Source organism: Martes martes, assembly GCF_963455335.1.
Source record: "Martes martes genome assembly, chromosome: 7".
Classification (NCBI taxonomy): domain Eukaryota; kingdom Metazoa; phylum Chordata; class Mammalia; order Carnivora; family Mustelidae; genus Martes; species Martes martes.
In genome coordinates, this window is record NC_137894.1 from 133,657,065 (window position 1) to 133,678,977 (window position 21,913).

Sequence of the window (21,913 nt, forward strand, 5' to 3'; positions counted from 1 at the left end):
AGAGGAAATCGAGTAATTAGGATTTCACCTCCACCAGAGATACTTTCCCTAAGAGGATTTATCTAGTATTCTTGGTTTCCAGTAGCCATCCATTAGTTCTAAAAAAGTATCCAGATGTATACAGGTGTTCTCAACATTACAACGCTGAAGATATGTCTGACACTTGGTACTACTGATCCCATTTGTGTCCTTATGTAGAATACTCATGTCACCAGTGTGTGTTCAGATGTGTCTCTAAATTTGTTTTAATTTTTGCCTTCAAATATTAAACAAGTCATTGATACTTTTAACTGAAAGTCAATGAATAAGCAAAATTAACTTTTTGCCTGAGCTAAAATTTATGTCTTTAACAGGAATGGCATAAGTCCCCTTGAACTGTGGCTTTTTGAACATTTTAATGAACTGACTCTCCTCAATTCTGCTGTCTCTAGAGAATTCAGCTAACTACCAGCCATGAAAAAATATAAACTAGAATCCGTATTTACACATCTAAGATGAGTCTCTTATGATTGAAAACATGGTGCAGCTGGGCTGGGTGGGGAGTAGGCTGCTGCCTGCATGCTGTGTTTGGGGACAGTTGGGCTATTTGCCTTCCCCCAAATAGCAGCCCATTCCCTGTTTTCCCAGGGCTGCCTTTCTTTGGATGTCCAGAGTTTTTCTACAGATAAGAATGCATTATAAAATAAAAATTGGGCTTGTTTTTTTTGTTTGTTTGTTTTTTTAAAGATTTTATTTATTCATTTGACAGAGAGAGATCACAAGCAGGCAGAGAAGCAGGCAGAGAGAGAGAAGAGGAAGCAGGCTCCCTGCTGAGCAGAGAGCCTGATGTGGGGCTCGATCCCAGGACCCTGAGATCATGACCTGAGCCGAAGGCAGAGGCTTTAACCCACTGAGCCACCCAGGTGCCCCAAAAATTGGGCTTGTTTTGAAGGGGTCTCCCAAAATTAATAATAAGTCCCTTAAGTAAGTCTTACTTTAACTCCTAACCTCAGACAGAATGGGGGCTGGATAGGATATCCACACAGGAAAGGGTCAGAAAAGGGGAGGTGGAATAAACTGAATAAAGGGGCAAAAGTGGTGACTTTTGGGTGAGTTGTGCACATGCTTGGTGAAGACAGCAGGGTACTGGTAGACTTTTGGGAGGAAGAGAAATTTGGGAGTCAGATGTCAGTCTTTTTAATATGGAAAAATTTCATGCTAGTTTACATGTTTAGAAAACGGTATGTAATAAATTTTTTTGTATCCATCAACTAGTTTCAACCATTATCCATCTATGACTGACCTCCTTCATCTCTTCCTCTGGAAATCTGTGCTTCCCCCACCCTCTGCCTATATATATATATACATATGTGTGTGTGTGTGTGTGTATAAATATATATTTATATTTATATGACAGTCTCAGGCATTTTATTAATTCCAGCCACATTCCAATCGAAGAATCACTTTTAGCTCACCTTCTTGTCATTCTCCCACTCTCCCTACCCCACCAACCCCATCCTAGCTTTTTGTAAATTTTCACTTTCAGCACTGCAGCTCTGATGGCCCGCCTCTTCTGGGACACAGATCCATAAAAGTCAGCTCTGCACACTAAGCAGCTCAGAGGGAGAAGCCAGACCAGCAGTGCTTCACACCCTGCCCTCTTCTGCCCCGGACAGATGGCTCCATAATGACAGCTCCATAATGGCAGTGGGTGAGGCCCTGGTGTACATCAGAGTCACTCTTCTGCTACTCTGGGGAGGAATGTCTCTGTTCATTTCTGGCCACTCTCAGGTGAGGACCTCCCAGCACTTGTCCCCAGAATTGGTGATCCCCTTGAAGGTGACCGGCAGGGGCAGAGGTATAAAAGGTCCAGGCTGGCTCTCCTACAGCCTGCAGTTTGGGGGCCGGAGATACATTGTCCACGTGAGGGTCAAGAAGCTCTTGGTTTCCAAACACTTCCCAGTATTCACCTACACGGACCAGCATGCCCTCCTCCAGGATCAGCCTTTTGTTCCTGATGACTGCTACTATCATGGTTATGTGGAAGGAATCCCCGAGTCCCTGGTTGCCCTCAGTACCTGTTCTGGAGGTTTTCGAGGAATGCTGCAGATTAATGACCTTGCTTATGAAATTGAGCCAATGAGGTTATCTGCCACATTTGAACACCTGGTGTATAAGATAGACAGTGATGATACACAGTTCTCACCTATGAGATGTGGGTTAACAGAAGAGGAAGTAGCACGCCATTTGCAGTTGAGGGCATCATCTAATTCTACTCTGATGCAAAGTTCTTACATGGGCTGGTGGACCCACTTGCGGTTTCTTGAGCTGGTAGTAGTTGTGGACCATCTTCAATTCCTTTACTACACAAGTAACGTGACAGTAGTACAGCATGAAGTATTTGATACTGTCAATATAATAGGTGCCTTATATTACCCTTTGGAGGTTGATGTAATTTTGACCGGGATTGAAATCTGGACCGAAAGAAACCTAGTTGCCACCAATAACCTTGATCAGCTTGTGGAGGACTTTTCTGTTTGGAAGTATTTCCATCTTGATGCCCGACTACACTATGATACTGCCCATCTTTTCATTAAAAAATATTTTGGCATAAAGCTTGGAGTTGCCTACGTCAGAGGAATATGCCACCGTCCTTTTAACAGTGGAGTTGATGTTTTTTTAGGAGACAGCCTGTATTATTTTGCACTTACTGTGACCCATGAACTTGGTCATAATCTGGGTATGTTTCATGATACTGAAGAATGCGTGTGTGGACTTCAGTGGTGCATAATGTATCCCAGCCAGAAGATGACAACTCGGTTCAGCAATTGTAGTTATGCCCAGTATTGGGACAATACTCTCACTCGTGGATTATGTATTCACTCACCTCCATATCCAGGGAATATCTTTAGGGTACAGTACTGTGGGAACCTGGTGATTGAAGAAGAAGAGGAGTGTGATTGTGGGACCATACGCCAGTGTGTAAATGATCCCTGCTGTCTGTTAAACTGCACTCTGAAGCCTGGAGCTACTTGTACTTTTGGAATTTGTTGCAAAGACTGCAGATTCATGCCATCAGGGACTTTGTGCAGACATCAGATCAGTGAATGTGACCTTCCAGAGTGGTGCAATGGGACATTTCATCAATGCCCAGAAGATGTATATTTGCAGAACGGGATTCCCTGTGGCGATGAAGCCTACTGCTATAACGGGAGATGTAATAACCATGACAAACAGTGCAGGGAGATTTTTGGCGAAGATGCAAGGAGTGCATCTCAGAGTTGCTACAAAGAAATCAACACCCAAGGAAATCGATTTGGTCACTGTGGTATCACAGACCTAATATACGTAAAATGTGAGGCCCCTGATATTCTCTGTGGAAGAGTGCAGTGTGAAAACGTGCAAGTGATTCCTAACCTGGTACAACATTCTACAGTGCATCAGCTTCACTTCAATGACACCACTTGCTGGGGCACTGATTATCACTTAGGGATGTCCATACCTGATATTGGTCAAGTGAAAGATGGCACAGTGTGTGGTCCAGAAAAGATATGCATCCACAAGAGGTGTGTCAACATGACCCATCCGTCACGAGACTGTCAGACCAATGAGACGTGCCACATGCATGGGGTGTGCAATAATAAAGACCATTGCCACTGCCACCTTGGATGGGCGCCTCCCTACTGCAAGCATGCAGGCCATGGAGGCAGTCTTGACAGCGGGCCAGCTCCTAGGAAGCACATGGTATTGCCAGAGGCAAGGGCAAAGTTGGGTTACCTGTCATCATTGTGGCTTATTCCTTTTACTGCTTTCGTTTTATTTTGCTTTCTTGTACTTTGTAAGGAAGAAAAAAAGAGAGGGGGGGGAAGAAGAGGAATGCTAAGTCCCCTGCCTCATTAAACAAATCCCTAGTTATTTTAATGGTAGTGAAACATTAGGGCATGTCTGACTGTTTAAGGAAAAATTTAAGGATTCTTCATATCAGGATCATAAGCATTAATGCCACACCAAGGGATTTCTAGCTTGTACTTTCTTACTCTTCATTGTTATAAGCCATATTAAAACTTCATTTTTTTTCCCTGGAGTTTGTTTCTTTATTTTCTGGGCAAAGTACAGCAGAGAGACTTTTTTTTTAAAGCTGGTATCTATTGGTTCTAAAGCTCCTCCCACCTTTGTACTCCAGGATGTGCTGCTGCCGACCCCATTTCTGTTTTCCTGTTCTCTTCAGGGTAACTGTGCCTAAAGGGGGCAAGAGAAGTAACCTAGCATGATGGATGAGGGGAGAAGGGAGTTTACTTTCCTGTGCTCTAAAAGTTACTCTCACTGTCATTTTGGCTGGGGCCATGCACCCTGGTAGCCATGGTTGGTTTTGGACTCCAATTCTGTTGGCCTTTTAGAAGCCCCTTCATTCTAATTGAGAAGTACCAGCACTGATTGGTCACTGACACCCTTGGAGGTCTCACTTATAGCTCTAAGGTTAACAGGTCTCTCTTCTGAGTTCTGTCCAGCAGCTGGTCACTTGTGCTTCTTATAAGTCTTGGTCTCTGCTGCTTGAATCACCAGCACTCTGATAAACCTACTTTCTTTCCTGTGTTCCCCTTGCCCTAGGGCTATCAAGGGCTTTCAGTATTTCATTGTGATAGTATGAGTTCTCCAGAAGCAGACACTGAGTTAGAGTTTAGAGTATAAGATTTTGGTAGGGACCAACCACTGTGAAAAGGCGAGGAAGTCAGTTGTGTAGGTAAGAAATGGTACTGCGTTGCAGTTTTGTCCAACCTAGCAGCGAGCTCTGGAATGAATATTGCCTGAAAGATTTGTCTTGAACTGGGCCAAAATGGCCTGGTCTTCATGCTTTCCCTTGCTCATTCTCTGTATCTGGTGTGCCCTGGGAATGGCACATGGTTGGCCACACTTCTCTGTAACTAAGGCTATCTCCGAAAGAGCTGACATCTGGAGGCTCTCTGCTGATTCTAATCCTTAGAGCTGCTTAGCAAACTTTCCTTGAAGAAGAATCAAAGTGAACTATTTGGATATTCCACAGTCTAGTCTTCGCACTGCTCTGATCCACTTTTCCATTTTTGTTCTGGGAACAGCTCATCCAGGATTCTAATAGGCATCTCTGCCTGTAGGGTACCTTAAAAGAGGGAGGTTAGTGAGCTGAATGAAGCACAGTTCCTACTACTGTGTTCAGCATTGGAGCTGAAATTGATATTTATTTTCTCTCTTCTCCATTATCCATTGTAGTATCCCTCACCTTTAGATAGCATTCTGCTGGCTTTGCATGATAACCCTGTGACATTATTCAGGTCCTTGTCTCCAGTGCATCTGAGTGTTTAGTCACAATTCTCAGGCTGGGATTGCTGAATCTGTCTATTTACAGTCCAAATAGGGCTAGAGAATACCAAGAAACACTGAAGGAAATCACCTGGGTTCCACACATATTCCCTGCATCTCCATGATAGAAAAGCAGCCCTACCTCTTCTCAATGATTAGGCTCAGTTATACCTGCCAAGACTGTGACATCTCTTCTTGCTATTGATGAAGGGACATACGAACCCAAAATGTCCAGCTGACAACTTTAGCTTATAATTCCATGGGGAGTCTAGCTCTGTCCCTGGTGAAAATGTGACCCCCTTGGGGACCGGAACCTCAGAGTTGAAGGGGACAGGAAGCACAGACCACCCCAATGGATCATAGGGAATAGTGGTATGTGGTGCTTCCAGTCCTTGTTCCCAGACCCAAGAAAAGATCTCTGGTTCAGTGCATACAATCCATCTCAGGATGGTATCTGTATTAGGGTTCCCCAGAGAAACAGAACCAAGAAGATATGGCATTTACATATTTACCCCTTCCCCAGAAGAAGATGTAAATCCCTTGAGTGATTTTTACTCTTCTTGATATCCTATAACTTAAATACTATGATGTGAAATTAACAATACCCAAATACTATAATACAAATTCAATTATCCCATGCCACATGATTAGGGAATAAAGAAAGAGGAAAATGGAAAGAAGACAATAGGAAATATGAATACAAATGTATTAATAATGAAATAGAGAGGAAGTAGCCATGATACTTGCAGCTCTTGTATCTATCTATAGCTTGTATTGCAGCTGGTGTCTGTAACCATCTTCTACTATCCACTCTATTCCCTTTGCCTTCAGCAAGTACTTCATCTGATCATAGTTCTTTATCTGGTGGTGTGACCCAAAACTTCCTTCCTAAGGCTTCTGGGCCATTAGTAGTCCTGCCTGGATTGGATTGTTACAGTTTTCCACTCACCTTAGTCAGAGAACATGGTAGTACAGAGAGACACACTAAGGGATCGCCTACATTCCAGACACTCTTCTCTACCTTTTTACTCTGCCTTTCTTGCTGTGAAGCAGTAGTTCAGTTTCCCTTTAGTGATCAGGATCAATCACCCCAGCCATCATAGTAACTCCTTCAATTGTCATTTCAAAGGTATGAGGAGGTGTGTCAGTTCAGAGGTGTGAGGAGCCCAAAGTGGCCAGGTGGCAATCTTAGCTTCCAGTCAATGGAAGTATTCCTTCCTCTGGGACTAAGACCTCTAAGACAGCAAAGCATGAAGTCATAGGAACAGGAAGCAAAAATTTTGCTAGTGCACCATTAGGGTTAATAGTGAGTGATGCCACTCCCATTTCCACCTCTTGATTCCTGGATCCATGAATCTTGTCTGTGGGAGAAATAGCATCATGTATTGGACACCAATTCTGGGCACAGCCTTCTGGAGGGTCTTTGCCCAGCCCTACAAGGTATTGTTACCTAGCTGGCACTGTAACAGTCTTGAAAAGGCTGCTCCCCCATTCTATTAAGACAGCAGCTTCAAAATGGTAGGGAGCATCGGAACGCTAGTGAATTCCATGACCACACTTCTTTTGCTGTGAAGTGAGTTCCTTGATCAGAAGCAGTGCTGTGTGGACCACAGTGAGGGTGAATAAGGCATTCTGTAAGTACCTTGATGGCAGGAGTTACTGTGTACAGGGAAGGAAAATCTGTATCCACATTGTCTACTCCAGTAAGGATAAAATGTTGCCCCTTCCATGACAGAAACAGTCCAATGTAATGAATCACCTTCTAACATGAAGGTAGCTGGCTGATTACCCCAGAGAATGGTGTCATACTGATGATTTGGTGTTGGTCTCTGTCACTGCACACTAGGCAATTAGTGGTAGCTGTAGCCTGGTCATCCTTGGTGAGTAGAAGTCTGTGTTGCTGAGCCCAAGTGTAACTGCCACCCTCTAACCATAGCTACTTTGTTGATGCACTCTTTGGGTCATGATTGGTGGTTGGGGAAAGAGGCTTACTGGCTTCTACAGAATGGGTCATTTTATCCACTTTTTAAAAAATTTAAATTCAATTTAATATATACAGTATTACTAGTTTCAGAGATAATTACATATAACCCCCAGTGTTCATTATATCAAGTGCCCTCCTTAGTGTCCATTGCCCAATTACTCCATGCCCCACCCACCTCCTCTCCAGCAACCCTCAGTTTGTTTCCAAGAGTTAGGAGTCTCTGTTTGCCTCCTTCTCAGCTTTTGTCTTATTTTATTTTTCCTTCCCTTCCCCTATGTTCATCTGTTCTGTTTTCTAAATTCCACATATGAGTGAAATCATATGGTATTTGTCTTTCTGTGACTGACTTATTTCACTTAGCTTGACACCCTCTAGTTCCATCCACATCATTACAAATGGCAAGATTTCATTCCTTCTGATGGCTTAGTAATATTCAGTTGTATATATTCTATCTGCTTATTAAAATCCTCTTCTGAGGTAACATTTTGGTTACCTTGGAGCATTCACATGGGACACAAATATGGTCATGTTTCATTCAGAGAGGTCTATCCACATACCTCTTTCCCAAATTTGTCACTAATTTTTGAATCACGTCCCTTCTAAGTCCCTGACCATGCAGCCAGCCACAGCCCATGAATTGTTATGAAGTTCCTCATTTGGCCATTTCTCCTTACAAGCAAAGTGAAAACCAGGTGCACTCCCCAAAGTTCTGCCCACTGGTAGGATTTCTCTTCACCACTGCCTTCAGGGCTGTCCCAGAGAGGGGCTGCAGTGCGTCGGCCGACCACATCAGCTTTGCCTGCATATCATGCAGAACCATCTGGAAACCAGGCCTGCGTCTTTTCTTCCTCTGTCACCTGATCACAGGGAATTCCCCATGAAGCTATATGTGCAGGTGGGAGAAAGAGAAGACAGTAGAGCAAGAGTGGGGACTTTGGACATTTGGGCCACTTCTTCATGTAACTTACTTCAGGGCTTGCTCAGGTCTGATCTTGTATATATCATTTCTATTTGATGGAGTGTGGGTGTGCAAGCCCACTTTGTGGGTTGGTGGGTGGGAGATCACCCAGTTCATGACAGTTAGCTCAGGTCACATGGTAATTTGGTGGCCCACAAGTAAGCATTCAGTCTCTACTCGGGCCAGGCCCAGTAACAGGCCAAGAGCTGAGCTGTTTCTCAAAGGGAAAGTAGTTATCTGAAGGTGAAGGCAGCGCCTTGCCCCCAAATCTTAAAAGCCTGCCTTGCAATTCATCTCTGGGGGCCTGTCAAAGGCTCCAAACAGCATCTTTATCTGACACTGACACCTCAAGCACCATTGGATCTGCTGGATCATAAGGCCCAAGTTACAGAGCAGCTTGCATAGTAGCCTGGACCTATGGCAGAGACTTTTCTTCTGGGCCCCACTTAAAACTAGTAGCTTCTCAGGTCACTTGGTAAATGGACTAGAGTAACACTCGAATGAGGAATATGTTGCCTCTAAAATCCAAAGAGGCCTTCTGCCCACTTTTTGACATGATGATCTGGTTTTTGGCTGTTGAGTTTGAGAAGTTCTTTATACATCTTAGATATCAGCCCTTTGTCTGTAGTGTCATTTGCGAATACCTTCTCCCATTCCGTGGGTTTCCTCTTTGTTTTGTTGACTGAAGTGGGGGAAATCAGAGTGGGAGATGAACCATGAGAGACTGTGGACTCTGAGAAACAAACTGAGGGTTTTAGAAGGGAGTGGGTGGGTGGGTGGGTGAGCCTGATGGTGGGTATTATGGAGGGCATGTATTGCATGTAGCACTGGGTGTGGTGCATAAACAATGAATCTTGGAACACTGCATCAAAAACTAATGATGTATTTTATGGTGACTAACATAACACAATAAAAAAATAAAATAAAAGAGGTATTGTGCCTCTTTCTTGGTTATAGGAGAGCCAGATACAACTTATTCTTCACCTTAGAAGTGATATTTCAACATGCCCTACGTAACAAGACCCCTAAACATTCTGAAGTAAAAGTGAATTTTAGATTTATTTCTCACCCTGATGTGCACGTCTTACCAATAAGCCTAGAGTAGTTGCTACTTCTCACTCACTATGTCTAATCAGCATAATGTCATCAATGTAATGGACCAGTGTGATATCTTGTGGAAGGGAAAAACAATCGAGATCCCTCCAAACTAAATTATGACCTAGGGATGGAGAGTTGCTATAACCCTTAAGAGATATATGTATATGTATTACTGGCCTCACCAGCTGAAAGCAAACTGCTTCTTGTGGGCCTTATGGACAGGTATGGGAGAAAAATGCATATGCTAGATCAATAGCTGTATGCCAGGTACCAGGGGATATATTAATTTGCTCAAACAATGAAACCCCTTCAGGTACAGCAGCTACAATTGGAGTCACTACCTGATTAAGCTTACAATAAAATAATCCGCTGTCATTCTCTAAGATTCATCTGTTTCCTGCACAGCCCAAATAGGAGAGTTGAATGGGAGAGTTGATGGGAATCACTGCACCCGCATCTTTCAAATGGTGGCACTAATTTCTGCAGTCCTTCTAGGGATGTGGTACTAAATGACTTCCACTTGGCCTTTTCCACCATAATAGCCCATATTCTATGGGTCAAGGAAACAATGTAAGGAATTAGCCACCTGCTAAGTATGTCTGTTCCAATTATACATTTTACAACTGGGCATATAACCACAGGATGGGTTCAGGGAGTCCCTGACCTGAGCTAAAACTGAGACAGACCTGAGCTAAAACCCCACTGATCACCTGACGTCCACAAGCTCTCCTACTCTGCCAGGAGGGCCACAGTGCTGTTACGAGACTTCTGGAATCAGTGTCAGTTCTGAGCCAGTGCCCAGCAGTCTCTGAAAATTATGATTATTTTCTTTTCCCCAACGTACAACCCTGTTAAAGGTACAGGTCCCTCTGGGGAAGGCTGGGAGAAAGGTTAATCCTATAAATTTTCATTGCTGTATCAGGTACCCTTCCTAAAGGGTACCTGACCTCCCATTCATTGAAGAAGTTCTTCGTCTCTAAACTGATTCAACTTGGGAATTGATTGAAGGACTGTGATTCATTGCTTTTATGATTTGAGTTAGACTTTCTGTAGACTTGACATAGAAATTTTTGCTTAGATACATCAAATAAGAATTTCTATTTCACTTCTAGGAACATCATGATTAACTAGCCAACACCTTAGGTGTGCATGCATGACTCAGATTACTGTGATTACTGGTTACACAAAAATAAAATTGAATACAATGAAAGGAAGCCAAAAATGAAAAAATAGATATAAAACATAGAGGTGCCTGGGTGGCTCAGTCAGTTAAGCAGCTACCTTTGGCTCAGGTCATGATCCCAGGGACTGGGATCAAGCCCTGCATCGGGCTGCCTGCTCAGTGAGGACCCTGCTTCTCTCTCTCCCTCTGCCTGCCACTCTGCCTACTTGTGCTTTCTATCTCTCTGTCAAATAAATAAAATCTTTTTAAAAATGTATAAAACATAAAAGTAAAAATGAAAATTAAAGAAGACTTAAAGAGTTGATAAAACAAGAAATTAGCTGAAAATGAAAAAAAAAAATTTTTTTTTTCACTGCAGCACTTTATTTTCCTCACACAGTGACGTGTTGCTGGGGCCTAATGTTCTCACATGACAGTAGAAAACCAAAAATTTGTTGTCGTCTTTTAAAGAATTGAGAATTGTGTACAAAAACCTTACATAAATTAAAAGGATGAATAAATTTACAGTTGTAAATGCAAACCATTTTCCAACTTAAGGCAATTAACCCACGGTGTTCTGGCAGGAAAACATCGGGTAAGAAAGGAAAGTGGGTCCTAAGGCTCGGACCTTCCCAACCCTGTTAGACCGGCAAGACAGAAAATTTTATTTATTTATTTGAGAGAGAGCATGAACAGGGTAAAGGGCAGAGGGAGAAGCAGGCTCCCCACAGAGCAGGGAGCCCGATGCAGGACTCCATCCCAGGACCCTGGGATCATGACCTGATCCAAAGGCAGACGCTTAACTGACTGAGCCACCCAGATGTCCCAGGGGAAAAAAAAAATTAAACTGAAAGACAAAAGAATCATGAGAAAAAACCACAAATTCTATATCCTATTTTCCCCTAGCACTGGAGATTTGCAGTTCTGTGTAATCAGTAAACTTGGCATTAACTGGATGTTCTTGCTGGTCTTTTAGGGGAGGGGCCTGTTACTCTGATTCTCAGGTATCTGCACCAGCATAACCGCACCACTGTTGCCAGGCGCCGGGTAATTAAATGCCTTCTGATTGCTTTATGTGGCTTTTGTTCGTTCCCTGAAGGCTTTCAGCATTGCTTTTAGGGATGAGAATGGCTGCTTGTTGATCTCTAGCCCCAGAGCTCAGTGTTCGCTACCCCCTAAATCAGTGCACCCTCACAGAAAGGGAGTCAGTCACTCTTGTGTCCCTGCTTTCCGTCCACACTCTGTTCACCCAGCCTGTGACCAGGCATTTTTATCTCAGGTATGAGACCCTGTTTTGAGTCTCCAAACTTTGCAGACTCCTGCAGCAGGCACCCATGCCATTCCTCCCAAGGAAGGAGGACGGGCACCTCGCTGCAGTTCTGCCTCTTGCTGGGCCCCTCCTCGGAGAGCAGTCACCCAACCAGGCTGCGGTTCATGGTTTATGGCAACAGCAAGCAGATAGCCCATACCTGGGCTCACTGTTTGTAGCCGGTTTCCCTGCTCCAATGCCTGGGAACTCTGCCGCACTCAGGCACCCCCAATCTTTCTGTGACCCCCCGGGATTCTGAAACCATACTGTCCCACCTATGATTCTGCAGTGCTTATCACCTGAGTGCCTTTCAGGCAGGGAAGTCCCTCACTGGAGTAGACCTCTAAAGGTTCCAGTTTTGCTCTCTGCTGCTTATATCACTTTCTGGTACGTGGCTTATGGAGGTTTCCTCCCCCTGTGGTTTATTTTCCTATGTATGGCCTTGGATTCACTTCTCTGCACCTCCTCCCTTGCAAAAAGTGGTCCCTTTTCTATTTGTGGAATTGCAGCAATTCTTTTCTAAGAGCTCTGGTTGCATTCACAGGTGTTCAGAATGATTTGATAGGTATCTAGCTAAATTCCAGGGACTAAACAAAACTAGGGTCCCCTACTCCTCTACCATCTTGCCTCTGTCTCCTCTCCCTCCTGATGGGCCACACCCTGCTGTTGCTGTGATGGGAGAACCTCACTCAGTCCCTCACTTTTCAAATTTATCTTGCCTATTCTAGTTTATCTGTCCTTCCATGTATATTTTAGAATTAACTTGTCTATATTTACAAAAATGCAGCTAGGAATTATATTGGTGTTGCTTAAGCTACATATCAGAAATTTTGACATGTAGTAAGTTTATTTTGGGGGCACCTGGGTGGCTCAGTCGGTTAAGCATCTGACTTTGGCTTAGGTCTTTATCTCAGAGTCCTGGGATCGAGCCCCACGTTGGACTCTATGCTCATCAGGGAGTCTGCTTCTCCCTTTCCCTCTCCCCCCGACCTCGTGCTCTCTCTCTCTCTCTCTCTCAAATAAATAAAATCTTTTAAAAAATTCATTTTCGTTCAGTTCAAATATTTTCCAATTTCCCTCATGATTTCTCCTGTCACCCACAAGTAAAAGGTGTGTTGATTAATAGCCATATATTTGGGTGAGTTTCTCCCAATATTTTTTCATTATTGTTTTCTAATTTACTTACGTTTTGTTCAGAGAACTTTTCTTGTATCATTTTAAACCCCTTAAATTTCTAGAGACTTGTTTCATAGACCAACATAGTGAATTTTCCATGTGCACTTGAAAAGAATGTGTATGCTGGGGCACCTGGATAGTTCAGTCAGTTAAGTGGCCAGTTAAGAGACTGACTATTGATTTTGGCTCAGGACATGATCTCAGGGCCGTGAGATCAAGCCCTGCCTCAGGCTCTATGCTAGATGTGGATTAAGATTCCCTTAAGATTCCCTCTCCCTCTCCTCCTCCCCCACCCCCTGCTTGTGTGCACATGCTCACTCTCTCTAAAAAAATAAAATAATTTTTTTAAAAGCATTCTGCTACTGTTGGGTGTAATGTTTTCTAAATGTCACATAAAGTTGTGATACTACAACTCAAGTTGGTTGATATTACAACTCAAGGCTTCTATATCTTTACTGATTTTCTATCTACTTGTTCCATCAATTAGTGAGAGAGGAGTGTTGAAATAATCCACAAATAATGGATTTATATACTTCTCCTTTTATCTGCCAGTTTTTACCTTGTGTTTATTGTATTTTTATTATCGTGTGCCTATGTAGTTAAGATTGTTATGTTTTCTTGACAAAGTGACCCTTTTTTTATCATTATGAAATGTCTCTCTTTATCTCTAACAGCATTTTTTTGTCTTCAGTCAACTTTCTCTGATGTCAGTTTAGCAATTCTACTTTCTTACAATTAGTGTTTATATGGCTAACATTTACTATCCTAGTATCTTAGTGTATATGACTTGCTTAAAGAATGTTTCTTATAGACACTACATGATTACACCTTCCTTTTTAAACAGTTTAATAATCTCTACCTTTAATTGGTGTATTCAGGCTATATACTTTTTTATAATTATTTTTATAGCTGGATCTAATGTGACCATCTTGCTATTGGTTTTCTTTTTTTTTTTTTTTAAAGATTTTATTTATTTATTTATTTGACAGAGAGAGATCACAGTAGACAGAGAGGCAGGCAGAGAGAGAGAGAGGGAAGCGGGCTCCCTGCCGAGCAGAGAGCCCGATGCGGGACTCGATCCCAGGACCCCGAGATCATGACCTGAGCCGAAGGCAGCGGCTTAACCCACTGAGCCACCCAGGCGCCCCTTGCTATTGGTTTTCTGTTTGTGTCATCTACCCTTCATACCCTTCTTTTTTCTGTTTCTGTGCCTTCTTTGATTGAAAATTTTTTTGGCTTTGTTTTGTCTTCTCTATTGGCTTACTATTAATACACTCTTAATGGTTTAGTTGTTTCTCTGGGGTTTATAATATACATTAACTTGTTACATTCTGTTTTCAAATAGTATATAGTATTTAATTTATTACCACTTCACATAGAACATGAGAACCCATTCTAGATATGCACACTAAAGTGAATTGGACAATAAGAGCATAAAATCAAAGTTTTGTTCTACAGGTATTTCAAAAACAAAATTGGGATAAACAAAGCAGGAATGGCAAGATCTTGATGGGTGCTGAATGTGGCTGATGGGAGTTCATAATTACACTCTTTCAACTTTTATATGCATTTGAAATCTTCTGGAACATTTCGATGAATTTTTTAAAGGCCTAGAAATTTTTATAGGTGATTTCACAAATTTATTTTCAAATGAATACTGAAAATCAAAGAGAAAAAAAAGGAAAAGAAGGTGAGGGGAAAAAGAGAAGGAAGCAGAAGAAGAGGACAGGCAGGGCCAGAGTGATTTACCTATCAGACACTATGCTTCTATATCAGTGGTAGGAGATTTGAGTTTTATTAATTTGTCCTTTAGCTCAAAGGGAATGTCTTAGTGTGCTGCCAGACTGTTGTAGTCCTAAAAATATCCCCAGTGTGGCAGGCCTCTAGATATTTCGGGATCTTTTCTCCCATATTCTGACATGCATTCTCAATACTTGCCATTTCCTATTCTCTAGATCTGGTTAGCATGCTTCCATCAACATGGTGGACCAGTGTGATGTTCTGAGGAGTGTCAAGATGATCAAATTATTTTCATACTGTATTTTAAAGAGAAGAATTGACATAGCTTTGAAGCAAGATTTTTTTTTAAAAGATTTTATTTATTTATTTGACAAAGATCACAAGTAGGCAGAGAGGCAGGCAGAGAGAGAGGAAGGGAATTAGGCTCCCCGCTGAGCAGAGAGTCCGACGCGGGGCTAGATCCCAGGACTCTGGGATCATGACCTAAGCTGAAGGCAGAGGCTTAACCCACTGAGCCACTCAGGTGCCCCATTGAAGAAAGATTTTGGATGTATCCAGGCATACTTCATTTTCTTTGTTTGCTTTTCTTTATTGTACTTTGCAGATAAGTGCCTTTTTTTTTTTTTTTGAACAAATTGGTTTTTGGCAACCCTGCACTGAGCAAGCCTGTCAGCACCATTTTTCTAACAGCATTTGGTGGTCACTTCATGTCTCTATGTCACATTTTCGTAATTAAGGTAGTATTTTAAACTTTTTCATTATTATAGTTGTTATGATGATCTGGGATCAGTGATCTTTGATGTTACTGTTGTAATTGTTTTGGAATGTCACGAGCCATGTCCATTTAAGATGGTGAACTTAACTGATAATGTTTTACGTTTTCTGACTGCTCCCCTGACCAGCCACTCCCCTATCTTATTCCCTGTTCTTGGGCCTCCTTAGTCCCTAAGACACAACAAAATTGAAATTAGGCTAATTAATAACCCTACAGTGGCCTCTCAGTGTTCAAGTGAAAGGAAGAGTTTCATGTCTCTCATTTTAAATGAAAAGCTGGAAATGGTTAGGCTTAGTGAGGAAAGCATGTTGAAAGCTGAGACAGATCAAGAGCTAGACCTATTGTGCTGAACAATCAAGTTGTGAATGCAAAGGAAAAGTCCTTAAAGAAAATTACAAGTGCTACCCCAGTGAACACACAAATGAAATAAATAAAACAGCTCTATCTCACTTTTCTTCCTGAATGCTTTCTCCTGCACCATGGAGGAATGTTCCAAAGCATGTTCCACATGACTTATTAGAGAATTCACAGAGGATGACCCCACAATGGAAACTTGCTCATTAATATACTCTGTGTTGTACTTCCCAAACAAACTAATTCCACCTAAATCCTGGTCTCAGTGTCTGCTTTTTGGAGGATCCATATGACAGCAGGTAAGGCACTATATGTTTGTTATAAGGAGGCTAAGTTCTACCCACTAATCTTGATATAACTGACTGATCCAGCCCTAGTGAACTCAACTAACATAAAATAACAATGCAGCTTTTCCTTATATTAGAAATATTGCAAAAGATGTGACTTCTTGTAAAAATTTAAAAGTAAAAGAATAAATTTTGGAACACTGAAAAGAAATTTAAAAATTGATAAAAATTTTAAAAGAACCAAAAAATAGTGTGACTCTAACAAATTAATTTTAAAATATAACACATAATCTTAATTTACTGGTAAAACAGTGAACAGTGGCTTATTCAAAAAAATAAATTGGGATAACTGGTTAGGCAATTGAAAAAACATATGGTTGGATTCCTATTTCATTCCTTATAACAAAATAAATTCCAGATTTAAACATTAAAACTGAAGCCAACATAATCACAGAAAATAAAAAGGATTCTCTCAGAGTAATCTCAAGCAAAAATATAAACCCAGTAAATAGAATATTAGATTGATAAATTTGACTATAATCAAATTTAACCTTGTTTTTGTGTTGTTGTTGTTTTTACAAAAACAATTTTAAAAAGCAATAAATTGGAGCAGTTGCCTTTTCTCTCTGTATGGACATATATGCTTAAAACATGTGAATCTTTCTCTGACTTCTCTTCTAAAACCAGGTTTAATCAGATTGTTTTCTTGGCTCATCGTTCTCTGTTTCTATGGTTCCACTAGACAGCCTTTTCCTCCTTCTGTCCCTGGCTGACACATTGTTAGACTCTCCCCTCATCCATTCCTGGAGTGCATAGAGAGATGACCACAAAGTGACAGGAGTACACAAGTAGAACACCTAATGTTTCACAAGGAAATGCTTTTCCAAAGATAAGATGTTTGACCTCTATTGAGAGAAAAAATAGGAGTTTCCCAGAACAACGGAGTGGGGGAAGGTGGTAAACAGCATTTTGGGGGAATGGGAATTGCATGTATAGATGTGCAGTCATGACATAGTCAAGTATGTTCAAAACAGAAAATAGCCAGAGGATGCAACATGTGCAAAGCATAATGGAAAATGGTATCAGAAATATTGTACGACTCAATTTACAAAGAGTGGCATTCGAAAGTTATCTGGACAATATACGGAAGGTGTCTGATTAGACATGTTTTTTCAAGAGAGAGGATTTCCAAAAACACTGAAAATAGACTGAGAAGAAGACAAATTGGGGACCAAAACTGGGCAGTACCAAGGGGAGCATTATAAATACAAGATTTTAAATATTCAAAGTTGAATTTTGAGCAAGAACTGCTTTGAATATTTAAAATATGTGCATTTATAAGCTCCCATTGGTACTGCCCAGTTTTGGTCCCCAATTTGTCTAAATGGGAAGAAATCAGAGAGGGAGACAAACCGTATGAGACTCTTGATTCTGGGAAACAAACTGAGGGTTGCGGAAAGGGAGATTGATGTGGGGATGAGGTACTGGGTCATGGGAATTAAAGAGGGCATGATATGGTGAGTACTGGGTGTTATATTCAACTAATGAATCATTGAACATCATATCAAAAACTAATGATGTGCCCTACCTTGGCTAATTGAATTAAAGTTAATTAATTAATTAATTAAAAAAGAGGACTAAAGTATTATTTTTACTTTTCCTGATCAATTTAATACAATTAATCCATTCAAATTTATTTCATTCAAATATTTATTCTGTATTGGACATTGTTCTAGGTATTAGGATACAACAGCAAAACAGATAAAAACAACTTTGACCTCATAGAGATTACATTCTTTTTTTTTTTTTTAAAGATTTTATTTATTTATTTGTCAGAGAGAGAGAGAGAGAGTGAGCACAGGCAGACAGAGTGGCAGAGGGAGAAGCAGGCTCCCCGCAGAGCAAGGAGCCCAATGTGGGACTCGATCCCAGGACGCTGGGACCACGACCCGAGCCGAAGGCAGCCGCTTAACCAACTGAGCCACCCAGGCGTCCCTAGAGATTACATTCTGATACTCAAAGCAAATACTTCACAAGCATACCCAAATGTCAAATCAAAGCAAAGAGAGCAGACAAGACTAGCTAGAAAGCACAGAAGGAACAGGGTCAGGAGTTTTTATTAAACAAATAATTTGTCTACACTTTAACAAAATTTCATTTCTTTCTCTCTTTTGGTTATCAAATAAAGCCAAGAGGTTGGGTGGGATAAACATTATTATCATTATCCCTTTCAGATTCTGGAGCAGAATGTTAGAAACATTTGAATAATTTCTTCTCCTTTTTTTACATCTCTTTTAATGCAGTAGGCACTGTTGCAATAGGGAATCCCATCCTGCACATAACCATCTTCTGGGCACTGATGGGATGTCCCATTGCACCACTCTGGAAGATCACATTTATTGACCTGATGTCTCAGAGTTCCCCTGATGACATGAATTTGGCACTCTGTTTGTTCTGTGCTTATCATTGGGAAAACATTTGTATGATTCCAAATCCCAATCCCAGTCAAAATCACGTAAGTACCCAACTGCTGATAAATGGAACAGCACGTTCTTAACTGACTGAGCCACCCAGGCAATCCTGCAACAGCAAGTTCTGCTCAGCAACAAGAAGTACATTCCCTGCACCTTTGAGAGGTTATTTTGGGGAGTAAATGAAGTGTGGATCCTCAGATGCCTGTCTCCTGCCTTTTTGATGAGTCATATTTGTACTAAAAAACAAAACAAAACAAAAAAAAACAACACTCCAAAACAACAACAAAAACACAAAGAGGACTAACTTAGAGGAAATGGAGCTTTATTTGCTGCTTAAAACAATGAACAGTAGATAGGAAGGTATTAGGAATTACCTTTGCTTAATGGCAATGTTTCTGATGTTTCTGATACTGACAAGGGAAGGTCCCTGCATTTCTCTGTACACTGTCAGAAATGTGCTGAGTTTCAGGCATGTAAGAACATTTCCACTGCCAAGACACTAAAACTTATGCATAGGATATTAAATTAGAGGCATTTTCCTAACCTGAGGACTGAGTCTTAGTCTCCATGGGACCACAATGTTTTCTAAGGTACATAAATATAGCAGTTGACAGTAAAAACAAAACAGACAAAATAAGACTCACAACTAGTAGCAGGAAAACTTTTTTGGCAGATGCTGGGCCACTGTCAACACTACCTCCATAGCCTCTGTGCAGGCAATTGGGGGGGGACCACCCATAGCCACAGTGGCAGTGATGCTTATTATTGCAGACCCCCCTCATGTTGCAGGTCTCAGCCAGGCAGACTTGTGACAAGAGAGACAAACTGACACACTTCCTGTGTATGCAGATCTTTCCTGGACCACACGTGGTGCCATCTTTTACTTCACCCACATCGGGTGTATCCATTCCTAAGTGATAGTCAATGCTCCAGCAGGTGACACCGTTGATGTGAGTTTGCTGCAAAATAGAGTGATCTCTCAGATGGGGAATATCTCTCACATTCTCACACTGAACTCTCCCACAAAAGATATCTGAGGTATTGCATTTCAGGTATGTCGTGCCATTTATACCACAGTGGCCAAACTGGTTTCCCAGGGAGTTGATCTCTTTATAGCAACTCTCAGGTGCACTCTTTGCTCCTTCACCAAAAATCTTCTTGCACTGGTCGTCATGGTTATTACATCTCTTTTGATAGCAGTAGGCATTGTCGCCACAGGGAATCCCGTCCTGCACGTATCCGTCTTCTGGGCACTGATGGGATGTCCCATTGCACCACTCTGGAAGGTCACATTTATTGACATGATGTCTACAGACCTCCCCTGATGGCATGAATTTACAGTCTTTGCAACAAAGCCCAAAAGCACAAGCAGCCCCAGGCCTCAGCGTACAGTTCAACAGACAACAGGGATCTTGTTCACACTGCCTTATAGATCCACAGTCACATTCCTCTTCTCCTTCAACTATATTGTTCCCACAGCGCTTCAACATAAAAACATCTTCTGGACGTGGAATGTTGTGCAGACATGATCCTTGGTTTAAAGTGGTTTTTGTAAAAGCTATATAACTACAATTGGTGAATTTCTTTCCTGGTACTCTGATAGCATTCATGATGCAACCACTTTCCTCACATAAACAGAATTCTTCATCATGCTGCATACCCAAAGTATGTCCTAACTCATGGGCCACAGTGAGGGCAAAAAGAGACCAGGAGTCTCCTTGGAAATTATTAACCCCACAATCAATAGGAGGACGACATATTCCTGCAATATAGGCTATACCAAGTACACTTATAAATGAATTTTTTATGAAAAAATGTGCAACATCGTACTGTAGCTGGGAAAGACTGATTTGTTTCCAATGAGAGAAATCCTCCAAAACCTGTTCTATGCTTATCATTGGGAAAACATTTCCTTGATTCCAAATCTCAATCCCAATCAAAATCACATAAGTACCCAACTGCTGATAAATGGAATCCACTATGTTGACAACAAGGAATACATCCTCCTGCACCACTGAGAAGTTGTTTTGAGAAAAAACTAAGAAATTGTGATCTACCACCACAACTAGCTCCAGAAACCACGAGTGGGTCCACCATTTGTCATTAGAATTTTGTTTCAAAGTTGACTTCTTAACCTCTTCAAATTTCAACTGTTGGAGTGCTATCTCCTTTGTTAAGCCACATCTCATAGGTGAGAATTTTGTCTCATTAGTGTTTACCTCATAAACCAAGTGTTCAAATTTGGTAGAGTGCCTAATGGGCTCAATTTCATAAGCAAGGTCATTAATCTGCAGCATTCCTCGAAAACCTCCAGAACAGGTACTGAGGGCAACCAGGGACTCAGGGATTCCTTCCACATAACCATGATAGTAGCAGTCATCAGGAACAAAAGGCTGATCCTGGAGGAGGGCATGCTGGTCCGTGTAGGTGAATACTGGGAAGTGTTTGGAAACCAAGAGCTTCTTGACCTTCATGTGGACAACATGTATCCAGCCCCCAAACTGCAGGCTGTAGGAGAGCCAGCCTGGAGTTTTTGCACTTCTGCCCCTACCAGTCACCTTCATGGGGATCACCACTTCTGGGGACCTGAGGTATTGGGAGGGCCCAGACTGAGAGAAACCAGAAGTGGGTAGAGACATTCCAACCCAGAATAGCAGGAGAACAACTCTCATGAGCACCTCAGCCTCACCAACCACCATTATGGAGCTGCCATTACAGAGCCATCTGTCCAGAGAAAAAGCATGAGGCACTGCTGGTCTGGTTGCTCCAAATTGGTCATTGCATAGAGCTGACCTTTAAGTATCTGTGTCTTGGCGGAGTTGGCCATCAGAGCTGCAGTGCTGAAAGTGAAAATAAAAGGGTGAGGATTGGTTAAGGAAAGTGGGAAAGAATCAAATGGCAAAAAAAGCAATTAATGAATTAAGGGGAAAAAAAGAGAAAATGCTTTGGATTTTCTTTCAATAAGTGGAGGTAGGGATTTAGAGGGGTTCAGATAAGACAATATTGGCCATATGTTGATAACTGTGAAAGTCAGATGATAGGTACTTGGGTTTTCATTATACAATTATCTCAATCCATGTAAGGTGGTATGAAAATCTCCACAAAAAAAAGTTAAAGCAAAACTAACTAGACTTCAGAGTAGAGGGCCTCTATATCTCAATTTGTCCAAGACCATGTTGGTTTATGCCTGTTGCCCCTACATAACTATTGACTCTTGCCCCTTTTGACTATCAAAACTGGAGAGATCAAAGCAATCACAGAGTTAAGTCAGTTTGCATTGATT

At 41.6% G+C, this 21,913-nt stretch overlaps 2 protein-coding genes across 2 annotated transcripts; one reads left to right on the forward strand and one right to left on the reverse strand.

Moving 5' to 3' along the window:
- Window positions 1-1,680: 1,680 nt before the first annotated feature.
- ADAM20 (ADAM metallopeptidase domain 20) lies at window positions 1,681-4,222 on the forward strand (the record flags this gene model as incomplete). Its single annotated transcript, XM_080809765.1, has 2 exons — window positions 1,681-3,723; window positions 4,208-4,222. The coding sequence occupies 2 exons, from the start codon at window positions 1,681-1,683 to the stop codon at window positions 4,220-4,222; spliced, it is 2,058 nt and encodes a 685-aa protein (XP_080665891.1).
- A 14,947-nt stretch (window positions 4,223-19,169) lies between these two features.
- On the reverse strand, window positions 19,170-21,329 carry ADAM21 (ADAM metallopeptidase domain 21; the record flags this gene model as incomplete). The annotated part of the gene is made up of 1 exon (XM_080808820.1): window positions 19,170-21,329. One exon carries the CDS (start codon window positions 21,327-21,329, stop codon window positions 19,170-19,172), a length of 2,160 nt encoding a protein of 719 aa, XP_080664946.1.
- Window positions 21,330-21,913: the final 584 nt, after the last annotated feature.